The sequence below is a fragment of the Astyanax mexicanus genome, chromosome 11 (genome assembly GCF_023375975.1).
Source record: "Astyanax mexicanus isolate ESR-SI-001 chromosome 11, AstMex3_surface, whole genome shotgun sequence".
Classification (NCBI taxonomy): domain Eukaryota; kingdom Metazoa; phylum Chordata; class Actinopteri; order Characiformes; family Acestrorhamphidae; genus Astyanax; species Astyanax mexicanus.
In genome coordinates, this window is record NC_064418.1 from 43853250 (window position 1) to 43867736 (window position 14487).

General features: G+C 37.2%; 2 protein-coding genes across 2 annotated transcripts in view; both read left to right on the plus strand.

The window, feature by feature from the left end:
• The window catches only part of abca12 (ATP-binding cassette, sub-family A (ABC1), member 12), a 134090-nt gene extending 131255 nt beyond the window's left edge, over positions 1-2835 (plus strand). The window contains exons 70-71 of the mRNA XM_049484972.1: positions 1034-1171; positions 1494-2835. Coding sequence (XP_049340929.1) covers positions 1034-1171; positions 1494-1598 — 243 coding nt within the window. The 3' untranslated portion in view covers positions 1599-2835. The remainder of the gene's footprint in view (positions 1-1033; positions 1172-1493) is intronic.
• A 1869-nt stretch (positions 2836-4704) lies between these two features.
• The window catches only part of bard1 (BRCA1 associated RING domain 1), a 52238-nt gene continuing 42455 nt past the window's right edge, over positions 4705-14487 (plus strand). Inside the window, exons 1-5 of the mRNA XM_022680072.2 lie at positions 4705-4950; positions 6506-6562; positions 7424-7572; positions 11351-12411; positions 13770-13850. Coding sequence (XP_022535793.2) covers positions 4856-4950; positions 6506-6562; positions 7424-7572; positions 11351-12411; positions 13770-13850 — 1443 coding nt within the window. The 5' untranslated portion in view covers positions 4705-4855. The remainder of the gene's footprint in view (positions 4951-6505; positions 6563-7423; positions 7573-11350; positions 12412-13769; positions 13851-14487) is intronic.

Below are 14487 nucleotides of genomic sequence, written 5' to 3' on the forward strand. Positions count from 1 at the left end.
AGTTTACAGCAGGTTTCTCAATCCCAGTCCTGAGGGCTCTGTGCTCTCAGTTTCTTTTATTTGCTCTTCTCTTCCACAGCTAATTTGGCTCCTGAAAGACTCTGGGCCTAAATAGTGCTGTGCACTATTTAATAAATATAAATGAAAATGAAACAAAAAAATTGCAGCCACAACAAAGGTGGACCATGCACCATGACAGTGATCAACAATATTTCAGTAAATCCACAAAGGAATGGCTCAAGGACATAAAATAAATTGGGATTGAAAGTCATATTGCAGATCTTAATTCCTGTTGAGATGCTGTGGTAGATTTGTAATATTGCTGTGCATGCAATAAACATGTAAGACATCACACAGTTTAAAGAATTTGGCCTGGATAAGTTGTAGCCAATGTGAGAATAATTAACTATTAGGGCATAGAAAAAACATACAGGCTATTTTTTTTATTTCTATTAATTACATTTTAAATTTAGACATTTCTTACGTTTTATGTGTTAATCTTCATTACCTCATTGTTTTAGAAATAAAGATGTAATGTCCATTTAGTTGCTGTCCAATGAAAAACAAGTATCTCCTACATAATTTGAGCAAACAGTCTCTTCCCATGCCAAAATTTCTTGATGAACGGACCAATAGAAATACTTCAAAATGGCCTGAAATAATCTTTTTTTACACTGACTTCTATTGAAAGTTTTAAAGTTTTTTTTTTCTCTCTCTCCTGTAAAGATTGTTTTTTTCACATGATTACGATACTTGTCAAGTTAACTTCTTTTAAACGCTTAATTGCTTATATGGTTTCTCACATTCTGGCCTCATATAGTTACAAACAGTAGCCAGGACTCTGCTGTTACCTTGAATTAAAAAAATTGAATTAAAGGTAATTTTAGCTGATTAAGATGAAAAGGGACTAATTTATAAGCTTATTATAATAATTTTGATTCTAAAATTGTAATTAGTAATGTGTGGTGATGTGTTGTTTTAAGATGTGGTGCATAATTTAACTGTGGTGCTCTTCATTGTTTTGCCTGTGCAGGATCATCACTCGGCGATGGTGGAGTATCACGTTCCTCTGGCTCCCGGCGGCGTGGCTGACATCTTTGACCAGCTGGAGCCGAACAAAGCTGCACTGCAGATCAAACACTTCTCCGTCAGCCAGACCACGCTGGATGAGGTGAGGGACCGCCAGAGAGAGAATATGAGGGAATGGAAGTAGTGAGAGTAAATGAGAAAAAGAAGGATGATGGGGAGATGTTGGTGGGTGAAGGACTGACTGACAGATGGAGGGATGGGGGAATTGAGTCAGGCAGAGAAGAGAGAGAGAGAGAGAGAGTGAGTGAGTGAGTAGCCTGGATCTCCTCGCTGAATCAAATATTCTTGTCCGCTAAGAAGAAAGACAGAAAGTAAGTCAGGAGAAATGAAGTGTAAGAGTGAGCGCGGTGCAGAAACTGACCCAAGTCGTCTATTTTCTTTCTTGTCTCGTCTTTCTTCTGCAGGTCTTCATTAACTTCGCGATGGGAAAGGCTGGCACGGAGTCGGAGGAAGTCAACGAAGCCTCAGACGCGGACAGTCTTGAAACTTTCAGCGCCGTTGACTCGTAGGAAGACAAGATCGTGGATTGCACACAGCGACAGTGAAGGACTACAGAAAATGCCATGTTAAATATTTGACTAAATTAATATATAGTAACTCCTGAAGGCTGTATCATGGTACTGTAATTTTTATAATGGACAACAAAATCACTTATTGTTTAAACATCATATTATATCTTTCTTTTTTTTTTTTAGCTTTTTCCTTTAATTAAATAATGAAGTATCTATGGCACCTTATGAGAAAATTAACCTGATTCTTGGGTTCTTCCTGTGTTTTTGAAGCGCAAGTATATGTTTCTATGTTTATGAGGCCAAAAATACGGTACAGATATCAGCCAAATATATCATGTTTTGCCACATGAAGTTAAAAAAAACCTCTGTTACATCTACTGTATACAATCAGTTGTTTATATGCAATATATATATATATATATATATATATATATATATATATATATATATATATATATATATATATATATGTATATCCTTGCTATAATGCAAAAAGTTTTTTTTTAAATGAATGATAAATGGACCAATAGAAATGGCTCAAAATGAATGATTAAAATAAAATATTTTTCCATTGACTTTCTCTGAAAGTTAAAAAGTTGATATTTCAGATGTACAAATTTGTTTGGCTTGACAGAAATGATATATACATACATATACACATATATACATATATATATATATATACATATATATACATACATATACACATATATACATATATATGAGCTCATTGCAATATTACAACGAAAGTGCCTATTCTCTCTGAGTGGGGATATAAGTGATACAGTATATGCACCGTTCAGCCGTTCAGACTGTGTCTAATTCCGAAAGGCTCTGAATCTTTCCAACAAACTCCTATTGTTGTTTCTATTGTTTACTGTAAGCCCATCATTGGAACCTTAAGAATGCAAACAGATGACCATAATTTGGTTACTCAATACCGCATTAACTATGCATGCAGGGTGGCAGTCTCATCCTTTTAAACCGCTGGCAGCGCCGATGCCGCGCTACTTCTGAGGCCGGTATAAATCACAAAGACCGTTTTGGCTCCGAGATATAAATGATTCTTCAATGTCTGCACATCTTCATTCTCATTAATATTTCCTCTCGAGGCACATCTCTCATGTGCTGAATATTTCATCAGCTCTTTCCTCGCACCGCTTCAAGGCACAGTTCCTCTTTTTAAAAATGTACCAAACGTATTTATACATTAAAGCTATTTTTCAAAATGCAAGCTGTTCGTCACTTATCTTATTGTGCGTGGAACAAGTGGCTCCTCACATCAGAGTCATATCAGAGCCGGCCCTCGTGAGAAATGAAATTAGTCATTATAATGCCATTGTCAGCCACTGAGGGTCAGGGATGCACTGAAGGCTGCTGTGTAGAAGGAAAGGAATGCAAATTACACAAGCTATTATTTCACATGTGCAAATAAGAAGAAAAAAGTGAAAAAAGCATGTAAGAGTTTCTTACATACTAGTGCATCTCCAAAAAATTAAGTATCATTAAGTAGTTACTTTATTTCAGTAATTCAGTTTTAAATATGAAACTCATTTATTATATAGATGTATTACAGACAGAATGATCCATTTTTATTGTTAAAACCCAAAAATCAATGTCTCAGAAAATTAGAATATTATATTAGAATATTATATATATATATTATTTTGGCAGTGTGGGCAGTGTGCCAAGTCCTGCTGGAAAATGAAACTTACATCAATATAAAAGTTGTCAGGAGCAGAGGGAAGCATGAAGTGGATCAACACCAGCAGATGACATGTCTCTCCAAACCATCACTGATCATCAGTAAATTTTACATTTCATTTGAAAATCAAGGGACCAGAGTTTGGAGGAAGAGTGGAGAGACACACAGTCCAAACTGCTCGAGGTCTAGTGTGAATTTTCCACAATCAGTGGAAACATCTGTTTTATTAGGTTAAATCCACTGTATATTAAATATTACATTTTGTATAGATTGCAGTTTAAAGTCGTATTAAAGAAGAAAATCAAAGTGCTTTCAAATGAAACCACTTAAAAATATGCAGTATTTTGCATAGTATTAATCATGTTTAAATTCAACTTATGTTACTGGAAGAATTTGGAATAATTAAATGGCAACATTAGAAACAAAATGCTTATTTGGTTGGACCAGAATTTAGACTCCTATAAAATAAGAAAATCAAAGGACTATCAGGGGCGGCACCTCTAAAGTCTGGAAGAGCAATTATTCATTATAGTAACAGTATTCATCATATATGTTTTAAGTAATAATACTGTGAGAATTTGAATGAATAAGATAGCAAATGTAAGGAAATTGGTTGTATATAGACCAGTCGTATAAAACATGAAAACCAAAATGGTATCATGTCGTACCTATAAATTTAAACTTAAACTTAAATAACTAGTTTTTTTTAAGTATTCATTGTGTGTAATATGGTGCTACTTTTTATATTTTTACAGTTAAATATACATTAGGGAAGCACAATTTGACATGGTAAAACAACTTGACAGGACACCGGCCCTGAGTTTCATTTTCAGGTTAGCAGATTTTGTGTGGATCTGGCAACCCTATCTCCAACCCTGTCTCCTAAGAACCAATGGAAAGTGCAGGTTTTAGACCCCACCCCCTCCTGCATTGCATTCACAGTTGCCAGGTTAGCGGTTTCCCCGCCAAATTGGGCTTGTTTGAAAATCAAGTCGCGGGTGAAAATTTAGTGGTGGCGAGGTGCGTTTTTTTGGGCTACTTTTAAAAATTGGAGGAAAAAAATTGTTAAAGAGGAATTAAGAGAGTTCAGGAGGGACAGAAAATAATAATAATAATAATAATAATAATAATAATAATAATAATAATAATAATAATAATAATAATAATAATAATAATATTTTTTTGCAAATTGTTTACTATTAAATGTTTTTGACTGGGATATAAAACTGTTATAAAATAACTAATAAAACTAAACTAATGCTATAATATTATTAATGACTTTAAGCAATAGTGATAAATCCCTTATAAACAAAATACTAAGTCGTACACTCATAGTTGTTTTGCCATTTGTTTCAAACGCGAGACAGACATATAATTCGGGCTAATTTAAGCTTCTGAAGGGCAGGTTTTAGACTGATTTTGAAGAGGATGTTTTTGATGGACCTGGCAACTCCGATTGCATCGCTACTGGCGGGAAGCGGCGGCAGTGTAAACACGGAGGGAGGCCGGTGTGGATCTTTCGCTCTGTAATCATCTTTACCGGGCCGCTATGGGTTCAGAACCGCCTGTGGAGTCAGCGCGCGGCTGGGTGAAGACCCGAGAGGCGGCGGCGCGGTTCCGAGAGCTGCTGCTCTGCTCCAAATGGTAAGATTAGTTCACTGTTAGCCGAGCTAGCCTGCTGCTGCTGCTGCTTATGTTTGGGTAGAGCATTTCGGGTATTGTAGTTTTTAGAGGCGGCTGTTTTGTAGCGAGTGCACTGAAATGTCTCCCTCTGAAAACTACAACTGAAAAACTCAGTCTCTGTTTCCTGTCGAAATAAAATAAAGTAAAAAAAACTGTGTCTCTGACCAGCTCTCTCTGTAAACTGTCTTATATGGTTTATTATCGTTAGTGTTACTGTTACGGTAGTCTGTGACACTGCGAACAGGTAAATGACCAGTCCTGTGTCCTCTAACTTACCTCAGAGACCCCCCAGTTACAGTACTAAAATACTGCATCTGTGTCTATTGGAGTATTATTTTTACTTAACTACAGTGTACTTAAGTACTAAAATGCTGTATCTGTATCTACTGCAGTATTATTTTTAACTTCACTTCTGTACATAAGTACTAAAATGCTGAATTTGTATCTACTGGGGTATTATTTTTACTACACTACTGTACTTAAGTACTAAAATACTGTATCTGTATCCACTGGAGTATTATTTTTACTACAGTACTGTACTTAAGTACTAAAATGCTGTATCTGTATCTACTGGAGTATTATTTTTGCTTCACTCTTGTACTTAAGTGCTGAAATGCTGTATATGTATCTACTGGACTATTATTTTTACTTCACTAATGTACTTAAGTACTAAAATGCTATAACTGTGTATAATGGAGTATTATTTTACTTCACTAATGTATTTAAGTACTAAAATCCTGTGTCTGTGGGAATGTTTTCCATAATGTTCTTTATAAGTTTTAGTTTTATAAACTGTAGGTACATCAAACTATCAAAATGTACTGAAAAATTGGTCTTGGGGCCTAAATGTTTAGCTGTCCTCACCAGTCGGAAGTACAGATGGAGGACATGACAAAAGATAATCGTGACTAATCAACTAATCGACCAAATAATTGAAAGATTAGTTGACTATTAAAATAGTCATTAGTTGCAGCCCTACTTTAAATACTAATGTTTCAGAAAACAAAGCAGGAAATAAGTTAAAAAAAAAAAAAAACACCAGATATATCCACAATACTATTAAAGCAATGTGTCAGCCTGTGTTTATCTGGTACCATACGTATGTTGCCTAATACTAACAGGAATGGAAGTGTTTATTTCTGTATTCCGGAAGTTTCTTCAGTTTTTCTCCTGTCTGTCCTCCTCTCTACAGAACATCCATATCATCTCTTCATCTTTTAAAATGAATATTTTCCAAATGACTAATGTTCCGCAAACAAGCGTTCAGGCGGCTCTGTCTGAGTGTAGCGTGGCGGTGAGTTTGGAGATGGATGGAGAAATGAAAGCTAAGCTGCTCTCAGGCTGGAGATAAGGAGTGTGGAGAAAGAACAGCGCTGTGTCCAAACGCACAATCTCAGAAAACAACTTTCGGCTCTGTTGAAGTGAATGTATATAAACACACTGTGTGATAAGGCGGCTCTCCGCTCGCCGTTCAATATTTTTGCCATTCACGATTATCTTTAACTTACTCCTGCAGTTTAAACATCCTGACGGAGCCGGTGTGTCTGGGCAGCTGTGAACATTTGCTTTGCAGGTAAGCGCTGAAATATGACAGCTTCAATATTTGTCTGTTCAACATATTGAAAAAAGATTCAGCAGGTTTGCACAGTATGGACAAAATTCCCTTTCATCGTTGTGCATATATTGCTACATACTGTATTAAGGCTAGGGGTGGGACAATGTATTGTTTTAGTGATATATCAGGTCAATATGTGGCATCAAATATGGATATTTTTGTTCAAGCACAGGTATGATTTGCCCCCCAAATCTGACTTACTATAGTTAGTGCTTTATTATTCTGCATGGTAGCACTAATCAAATAATTAGTGAGGAATATTGGTTGTAAAATTTTGTAATAAATGCTTATTTAGGAGTATTTTATTCTCTTTACTAACACAGATGCAGCAAAATATCATAGATAATTGTCTTGGATAATATTGAGTAGCACATGGACAATGTATCAAGATATATCGTATCATGAGATGCCCTGTAATTCTTAATCCTAATAAAGGTGGTCTAGGAAACAATGGAGAAACTGATTTTTATTTGTAAAAAAAATTAAGTTGTAATGACACGCTACACACAAAACAATACTTCAGGCCTTATGGGTACATTGAAGTCACCCTTTAGATATGTTTAGTATCTAGCATTTGATTCTTGGTTCAGCTTGTCCAGAAATGCGTGTTTAAATCATGTACTTAAGAAGTACCAGTTATTGACTGTAGGGGGAGCCCAGAAACATGCTGCTGGTATTGACAGAATTGATGCTGTAATTAAGGCAATTTTTGTCTGTTAGCCTCATTAAATGGGGCTATAATCAGCTATATTTCAAACAAGGGTAGATTTAAATAAGCCAGTATTTTTAACGTAGATGGTTCTTGGTTTATCGTTGCAGGTCGTGTGCCGGTCCGCATGTTGGAGATGGCTGCAGTGTGTGCCACAGTCCTGCTTGGGTGAAAGATATCCAGATCAATAGACAACTCAGCAACATCACTGAGCTCTTCCTCAACCTGGAGTCATTGCTTTGTCCTCCAGAGGTCCAAGGTAATGCCAGACTAGACCATTATTACTTAAAGGTCACCTTCCGTCGTTTTTTCTTTCATTTTAAAATGTCTAGTTGTGGTCTCTAGTATGAATGAATGACATGTGAGCCGTTTTTGTAAAAAAAAAGTGCTCAGGTGTCTCTGTATAGCTCTTTTTTAATGGACTGTTTTAGGGGTGTGTCCAAAATGACCGGATTCCAGCTTTGCTCATGAATATTCATACATGCAAACAGCATGCAAATATCTCTCCTCTGATTGGCTAGGAGCACTGCGACGCCCCTCCACCGCTCTGCCGCTCACTGCCTCCCACCTCCTAACTGATGAGCGGTGATGTTGCGTCGCTTCAGCTCCGCCTCTGGGAGTTTCTCGAGCCAAGGTGGGCTGGTCTGTGAGTTTCTGCCTACGTAGGCAGAAAGATAATTCAAAATTCACCCGTTTTTCGGAGGGGGGGAGGGGGGATTTCTTTGCTTAGCTCCTGCAGACAATGGGGGCTGCAAAACAGTTTAATGTGCAGGTGTACACATTCAACTCGGAGAGACCTACTGTATTCCACAAAAAACAAGAAAAATCGGATTTTCGCGGAAGGTGACCTTTAAATTATTTTAAAACATGGCATCATTCATTTTAATCATAGTATCATATAGTATTGGACAATTTACTAATAAGCAGTTTAATAGGCAGGTGTATCTTACAGTATATCACATAAGTAGAGTTTAGGTTTGCAATGATTACACATGTAAGTTAATTTTTGTGTTTTTATTGTTTGGGAGAGAGAGAGAGAGAGAGAGAGAGAGAGAGAGAGAGAAAGCGCACGTAAGAAAAAAAAGGTGTTATATATTATATATATGTGTAATGTTTTGCCTGATTCTTTGTCCTGTAATCATGTTTCTGTAAAGCTGCTTTGTGCCAACACCTGTTGTAAAAAGCGCTATACAAATAAATTTGATTTGATATAGGATTTTGAGTTTAGTTCAACAGCAATTAGCATTAGCCGCTAACTGTGCTAAGCGCTAGTTCTTTTGCTAGCTCTACCCAGCTATAGTGGAAATTTGGAAATCTAAGCTTACTGTAAATAAATGGAAGCGCTTTACTCACCCAAATAAACAATTTTCAGGACAGATATCTGTGTAAATTAAAATCCAGAAAAATGCAAAAGAATTACCGTTTGGTTTACTTAACTTAAAATAACCTGCTAAGTTAGAAGAAAAACATGGCAACACCCCTGTTCCTTACTAGTGTCGCATAGTGTGCCTTATAATCCGGTGCAAAAATTAATTGTCAGATTAGTAGACCACTAATATAGTCATTAGTTACAACCCTAGTAGTGATATTATGAATGCTATTGATTCCAAGTGTTGAATATCCAGACCTCTCTATCACTTTTGTTGCTGAGTGCAATCAGATACTCACAGAAATATTCCAAAATGTAATAGAAAGCCTTTCCAGATTTTTACTAAGGCTGGGTGCAGCAGCATTAGCTTTAGCGGCAGTTGTTCCAGTAAGCCGATGATGATGATGATGATGATGATCCTGATAATACTGCTCCAGCCTTAGTGCTGGAGAAACTTCACTGAAACTCCTGTATAACTCTGTACTTCTTTTGGCTTTACTGCTCTTTACAACCTGTGTGGTAGAATTTATACATAAGGTGCACCAATGATTTTTGGGCAAATTAAAGGATTTTAAATGTGCCTTATAGTGCGAAAAATACATGAAACATTGAGTTCAATGCCTAAATTTCAAGTATTGTCGCTATCTGAACACTTATAGACCTTGCTGCATATATATGTGTGTGCAGTTGTGTGTGTGTGTTTGTTCCTGACTGAACTTTTAGCCTGATAATGACAGTAATTATGTGATGCAATTAGCCATGGTGGTTTTTAGCTAGTAGGTCTGGCCAGAGACAAAGCTGGGTGTGATGTGGTGGGCTGAGCAGCAGCTCTCTGTGTGAGAGGCAGATCTGTGCCCGCGGGGTCAGCGCATTAAACACGGCTCAGAGATTAGGATTGGCCGGTCTTGCAGTTCAACTCGCGCTGGCACTGCTGTAGAATCAGAGCATCTGACAGAGGGCTTTAAACTGGGCAGTGGGCAGTGCAGAATAAACCTGCTTTTAATTGACTTTTTTTTTTTTTTAATAACTTCATTCACAGTGAGTTACAATGCATATGTTTTAGAATGTTTTTTTGATATAATTTAAGGAAGCATTTTTCCTGGTAAGAATACTATTATGTATTTGTCACACTTAAACTGTATATAAACTGTTTAGGACAGTGCTATCAGCCATAACATTAACATTATCCTTTTTCTAAAATGATTGTACATTGTAACAGCACCACTGACCATATTGGCTCATTTAATATATAATATAATTATAGTCGGTATTCCTGTATCTGTTTCTCTGCATACTTAATTATCTTTCTTTAACCCTATTATTCAAAGTCAGAACCCTACAGGAAAGACCACCACAGTGGTGAATGTTGTGTTACTAGTGGATAAGTGGATAAGATGCAGCAGTGCTGCTGGAGTTTTTAAACACAGCAGTGTCACTGCTGGACTGTGAATAGATGACCAACACTGTAAACTGTGCAGCAACAGATTCAGAGTCTCTGACTTTACCTCATCTACAAGTTGAAAACAGTGTTTAAAAACTCCAGCAGCACTGCTGCTATATCTGATCCACTCACTGTACCATCAGCACAACACACTATTAACACCTCATACACCACCACCATGCTAATCACTGCTAAGCACTGCTGTATCTGATCCTCTCACTGTACCAGCGCTACACACTCCAGCATTAACACCTCATACACCACCACCATGCTAAGCACTGCAGTGCTGAGAATAAAGGACGCACCACCCAAATAACAGCTGACCTGTGGGGGTCCTGTGGGTTCCTGACCATTGAAGAATGGGGTGAAAGGGGGATAGTGAAATATGCAGACTACAGTTTGTAATTATAGAACTACAAAATGTCCTATATGTTTAGTGAAGCTTATTGGATAGATAAATGCATTACTATAATGCATCTCTAGAGACTCAGTAACTCTACAGATTGTTCATGAGGATGTTTATCACGTTTTATCAGTGATTTAAAATACAGTATGTCCTATAAATTGGTAATTTAGTATTTTGGTTTATCCCCATTCAAAATAGTAGATCTCTGACTGGAAAAAATCTACTTGCCAAAGAGGACTTCCTCAGTACCCACTTATAGGGGTGGGCGATATGGCCCTAATATAATATTACGATATTTCATGGTACTTTCACTATAACGTTACTCTTGGCAATATGACAAAACACTGAATTAAAAAAAAACAAATAATAATTAAATAAAAAATCAAGAATACACTACTGCAACAAAATTAAAATTAAATTGTATCATTGCGTACAATATATGATATGGCACAGCCCTAACTGAGATATAAAAAAAAATACAAGATATACATTTTATCAGATTTGTAACAGAAGTCAATGATTCAGAATTTCATGATATTAAAAAAGTACGCTATGCAAAATATCTCCATATATATTCTGTATTAAAGTAAAATTAATGATACTGGACAGATAGAATCTGTCTCTAGTAGATATATAATGGGAATTTAAACAATTTGTATTTTTTTTTGCTAAAAACAGCAAAATATTAGTACCGTGGCGTGATAAATAGGGGTGGGTGATATGCCACGATATTTTTGGCGATATTATTGCATTCAATAATAATTCATATGGCACACCTCTACCCACTTAAAAATCTTTAAAAAGTCTTTAATCCTTTTCAGACCCTCAGAATGCAGAATCCTCCACATCTCCAAACGAGTCCTCTGTCCTCAAGCACAAGAAGAATTTCAAGATCTGGTTCAGTCCAAGGAGCCGCAAAGTGCGCTGCCGAGTGGAGAAACAGGTGGAGGTGACCCTGCAGACGGGAAAAAGTCCTACTGGGTCATCTGAGCCCGCATCCAAAACCAAAGACCCGAAACTCCTGTCTGTCTTCAACTTCAACTCCTCCTCTCAGGATTCTGGATCTTCTTCTCCTCAAAGGGAAGGAGGAAGTGATGGAAGGAAGAGGAAAAGGAAGAAACGCAGCATGGGGGCTGCCAGCAAAGCGGCCAGTGACAGACCTAGGCCGCCCACCAGGAATCAGACCAAGCAGAACCTGAAGAAGATGAGGCTGGAGGCTGTGAACCAGCAGTGGGGCTTCAGTAAAGATGGTGCAGTGGATGGTGCAGAGCATGGTGAGGTTCAAGGAGAAGAGGAGATGAAGAAGAATGTGAGCATTAATGAGGGGAGAATAAGTAAAAGGGTGTACTTCCAATGCCCTGATGGACAACCTGAACCTGAACCTCAGGTAGTTCAAGAATGTCAAGAAACCCCTTCCCAGGGGGTCCCCAGCCCAAGGAGGAGCATCCTGAAGGAGGGAACAGCAAAGGAAGTTCAGAACGTGCTCCAGTCTCCCTGTAACAACCAGACTGAATCAGTTGATGAAATTAAAACCCCTACTCGTCTTCGTTCCCCTGGTAGAACCCCCAAAAGAACCAGGCTGGAGGAGAACAGAAGCAGCCCACAGTCCACACCAAAGAGGCCCAAGCTCTCTCCAGGCCGTAGACGGAGATCAGCTCCAGCTAGAGCCACCATACTGCCCACTCCTCCACCTTCTCCAGACTGCTCCAGCTCCATCCTCCGTAACGCTCCTGAAAAAGCCAGAAAAGAGCAGCATGGGAGCCCAGCCAGCTCTCCTGCTACTGGGAAGAGAGATCCACTGGAGAGACAGAGCCAGAGCAGTCCAGCCTACATGAAGAGGAACCATAAAGGAGAGACACCACTGCATCTGGCGGCCATTAAGGTCATTCATTTTTTTTATTTATTTATTTATTTTTTTATGTACATTAGGGGAGGTACAATATATCAATCAATAAAAGTATTGGGACGGTGAGGTCAATCCCTGCTATATTTCTGCTGTAGAGTAAAAATATATGAATTTGACCTTTTAATTCATTTAATTATAAACTACACTGCAAAAACTAGACAAAATACATGTAAATTTAGACATATATGCTTATATTAAGCAAAAAACTCTGCCAATGGGGTAAGCTGTTTTTTCTTGCTAAAATTTCTCAAAGTCTTAAAATAAGTAAAGTAAGACATAAATCAAGAAAAAATCACAGATTTTTTTGCCTTAAATTTGGAAGCAAGAATTATAATAACTTGATTGATGACTTTTTGTGCTTATTTTTGAGTTCAAATTATGTAAAATAAGATGACAATTCTAAGTTAGACTGAATTAGATCATTATTCCAAGAATAAGCGAATTAATCTAAAACTTACAATGCTTAATAAGACAAAAAGTCTTATCAGAAAAGAAAATAAGATCTATTTCACTTGCTAAGATTTAGTTTTTTGCAGTGTAAATACATTTTTATATACAGAAAATACAAAAAATACAAATCACAAATAAAATAAAAAGGCAGAAGAATGAAGAAAAAAATCTTATAATATCTGCCTCTTTTATCCCAAAAATAATTTAGAACAATAGTAATTTTCCCAAAATTAATCTGTATGATTACCAGATTTCAATACAAAAGTTGTACATACAGCTCTGGAACAAAAATAAGAGACCTCTTAAAAAATTATGAGTTTCTCTGATTTTATCAAATTAAAAACCTCTAGAATATAATCAAGCTGAGCTGCTTGAATTTTTGCACCAGAAGTAAAGGCATAAAGTTATCCAAAAGCAGTGTGTAAGACTGGTGGAGGAGAACATGCCAAGATGCATGTTTAAAACTGTGATTAAAAACCAGGGTTATTCCACCAAATAGGCCTGAAAGCTCTGCATCCTTTTTTTTTCTAATTTCAGCCATTTCTCATTCCCTCATTCTCATTTTCTGCGAATAAATGCTCTAAATGCCAAATTTTATTCCGAATTTGGGAGAAATGTTTATTTCACGCAATTTTTACGCAAATGTATACCTATAAATAGCAAAATCAGAGAAACTTATTCAGAAACTGAAGTGATGTCTTATTTTTTTTATTTTTCCAGAGCTGGGTGTAATCTGTATAGTATATAAAAAAGGAAGCTTAAGAAGATCCATGCTGGTAGATCAGTTACATGCATGATAAGAATACTGTTTGTCTGTATTTTTCTCTGTGTTCTGGAAATAGCATGTACTCTATTGACCCTCGTGACCCTGTGTTTTAATGCAGGGAGATGTGGAGGCGACAAAAGAGCTCCTGGCTCAGGGAGCTGACCCCAACATGAAGGACCACGCTGGCTGGACTCCACTGGTGAGGAGAGCTCTCTCTCTCTCTCTCTCTCTCTCTCTCTCTCTCTCTCTCTCTCTTCCTCTCTCTCTCTCTTTTACTGCTGTTACTACTGTTCTGCTCTCTCTTGCTCTCTCTCACGCTCCCTCACAGTCACTCTCTCGCTTCCTTGCTCTTTTTTTTTCTTTTTCTCTGAATGTGCTGCACTTTTCTTTCACCCATGCTTTTCATTCATCTCTCTCTCTCTTTCTCTCTCTCTCTTTCTCTTTTTCTCACTGCATGACTATTATGAACAATGAGCAGTGCTGCCAAAGCATTCCAACAATAACCAGAATTACCATAACAGCAATAATAATAGCAAATATAGCCGCAAGCGGCAATCATCGGGTTCAAGCACCAACTGGCACAATGGTGCATACTAGAGAACTGAATGGTGATGTGTAAAAAGGGCTAATATGATTGGAGATGCCCTGTCACATTTAGAGATTATTAAAAAAATTTCACCTGTTATTAATGTTGAGCAGAAGCCTTTCAACGTGATCAGTGCTTAAATTGTAAATTGTAATTGTAATGTCAATCTAGTGAAGTTTGTAGGATATTCATCAAGTGAGTTAGATCTAGTCAAAATGTGTCTACATGTTATTGGTATTGATCAGGTGGT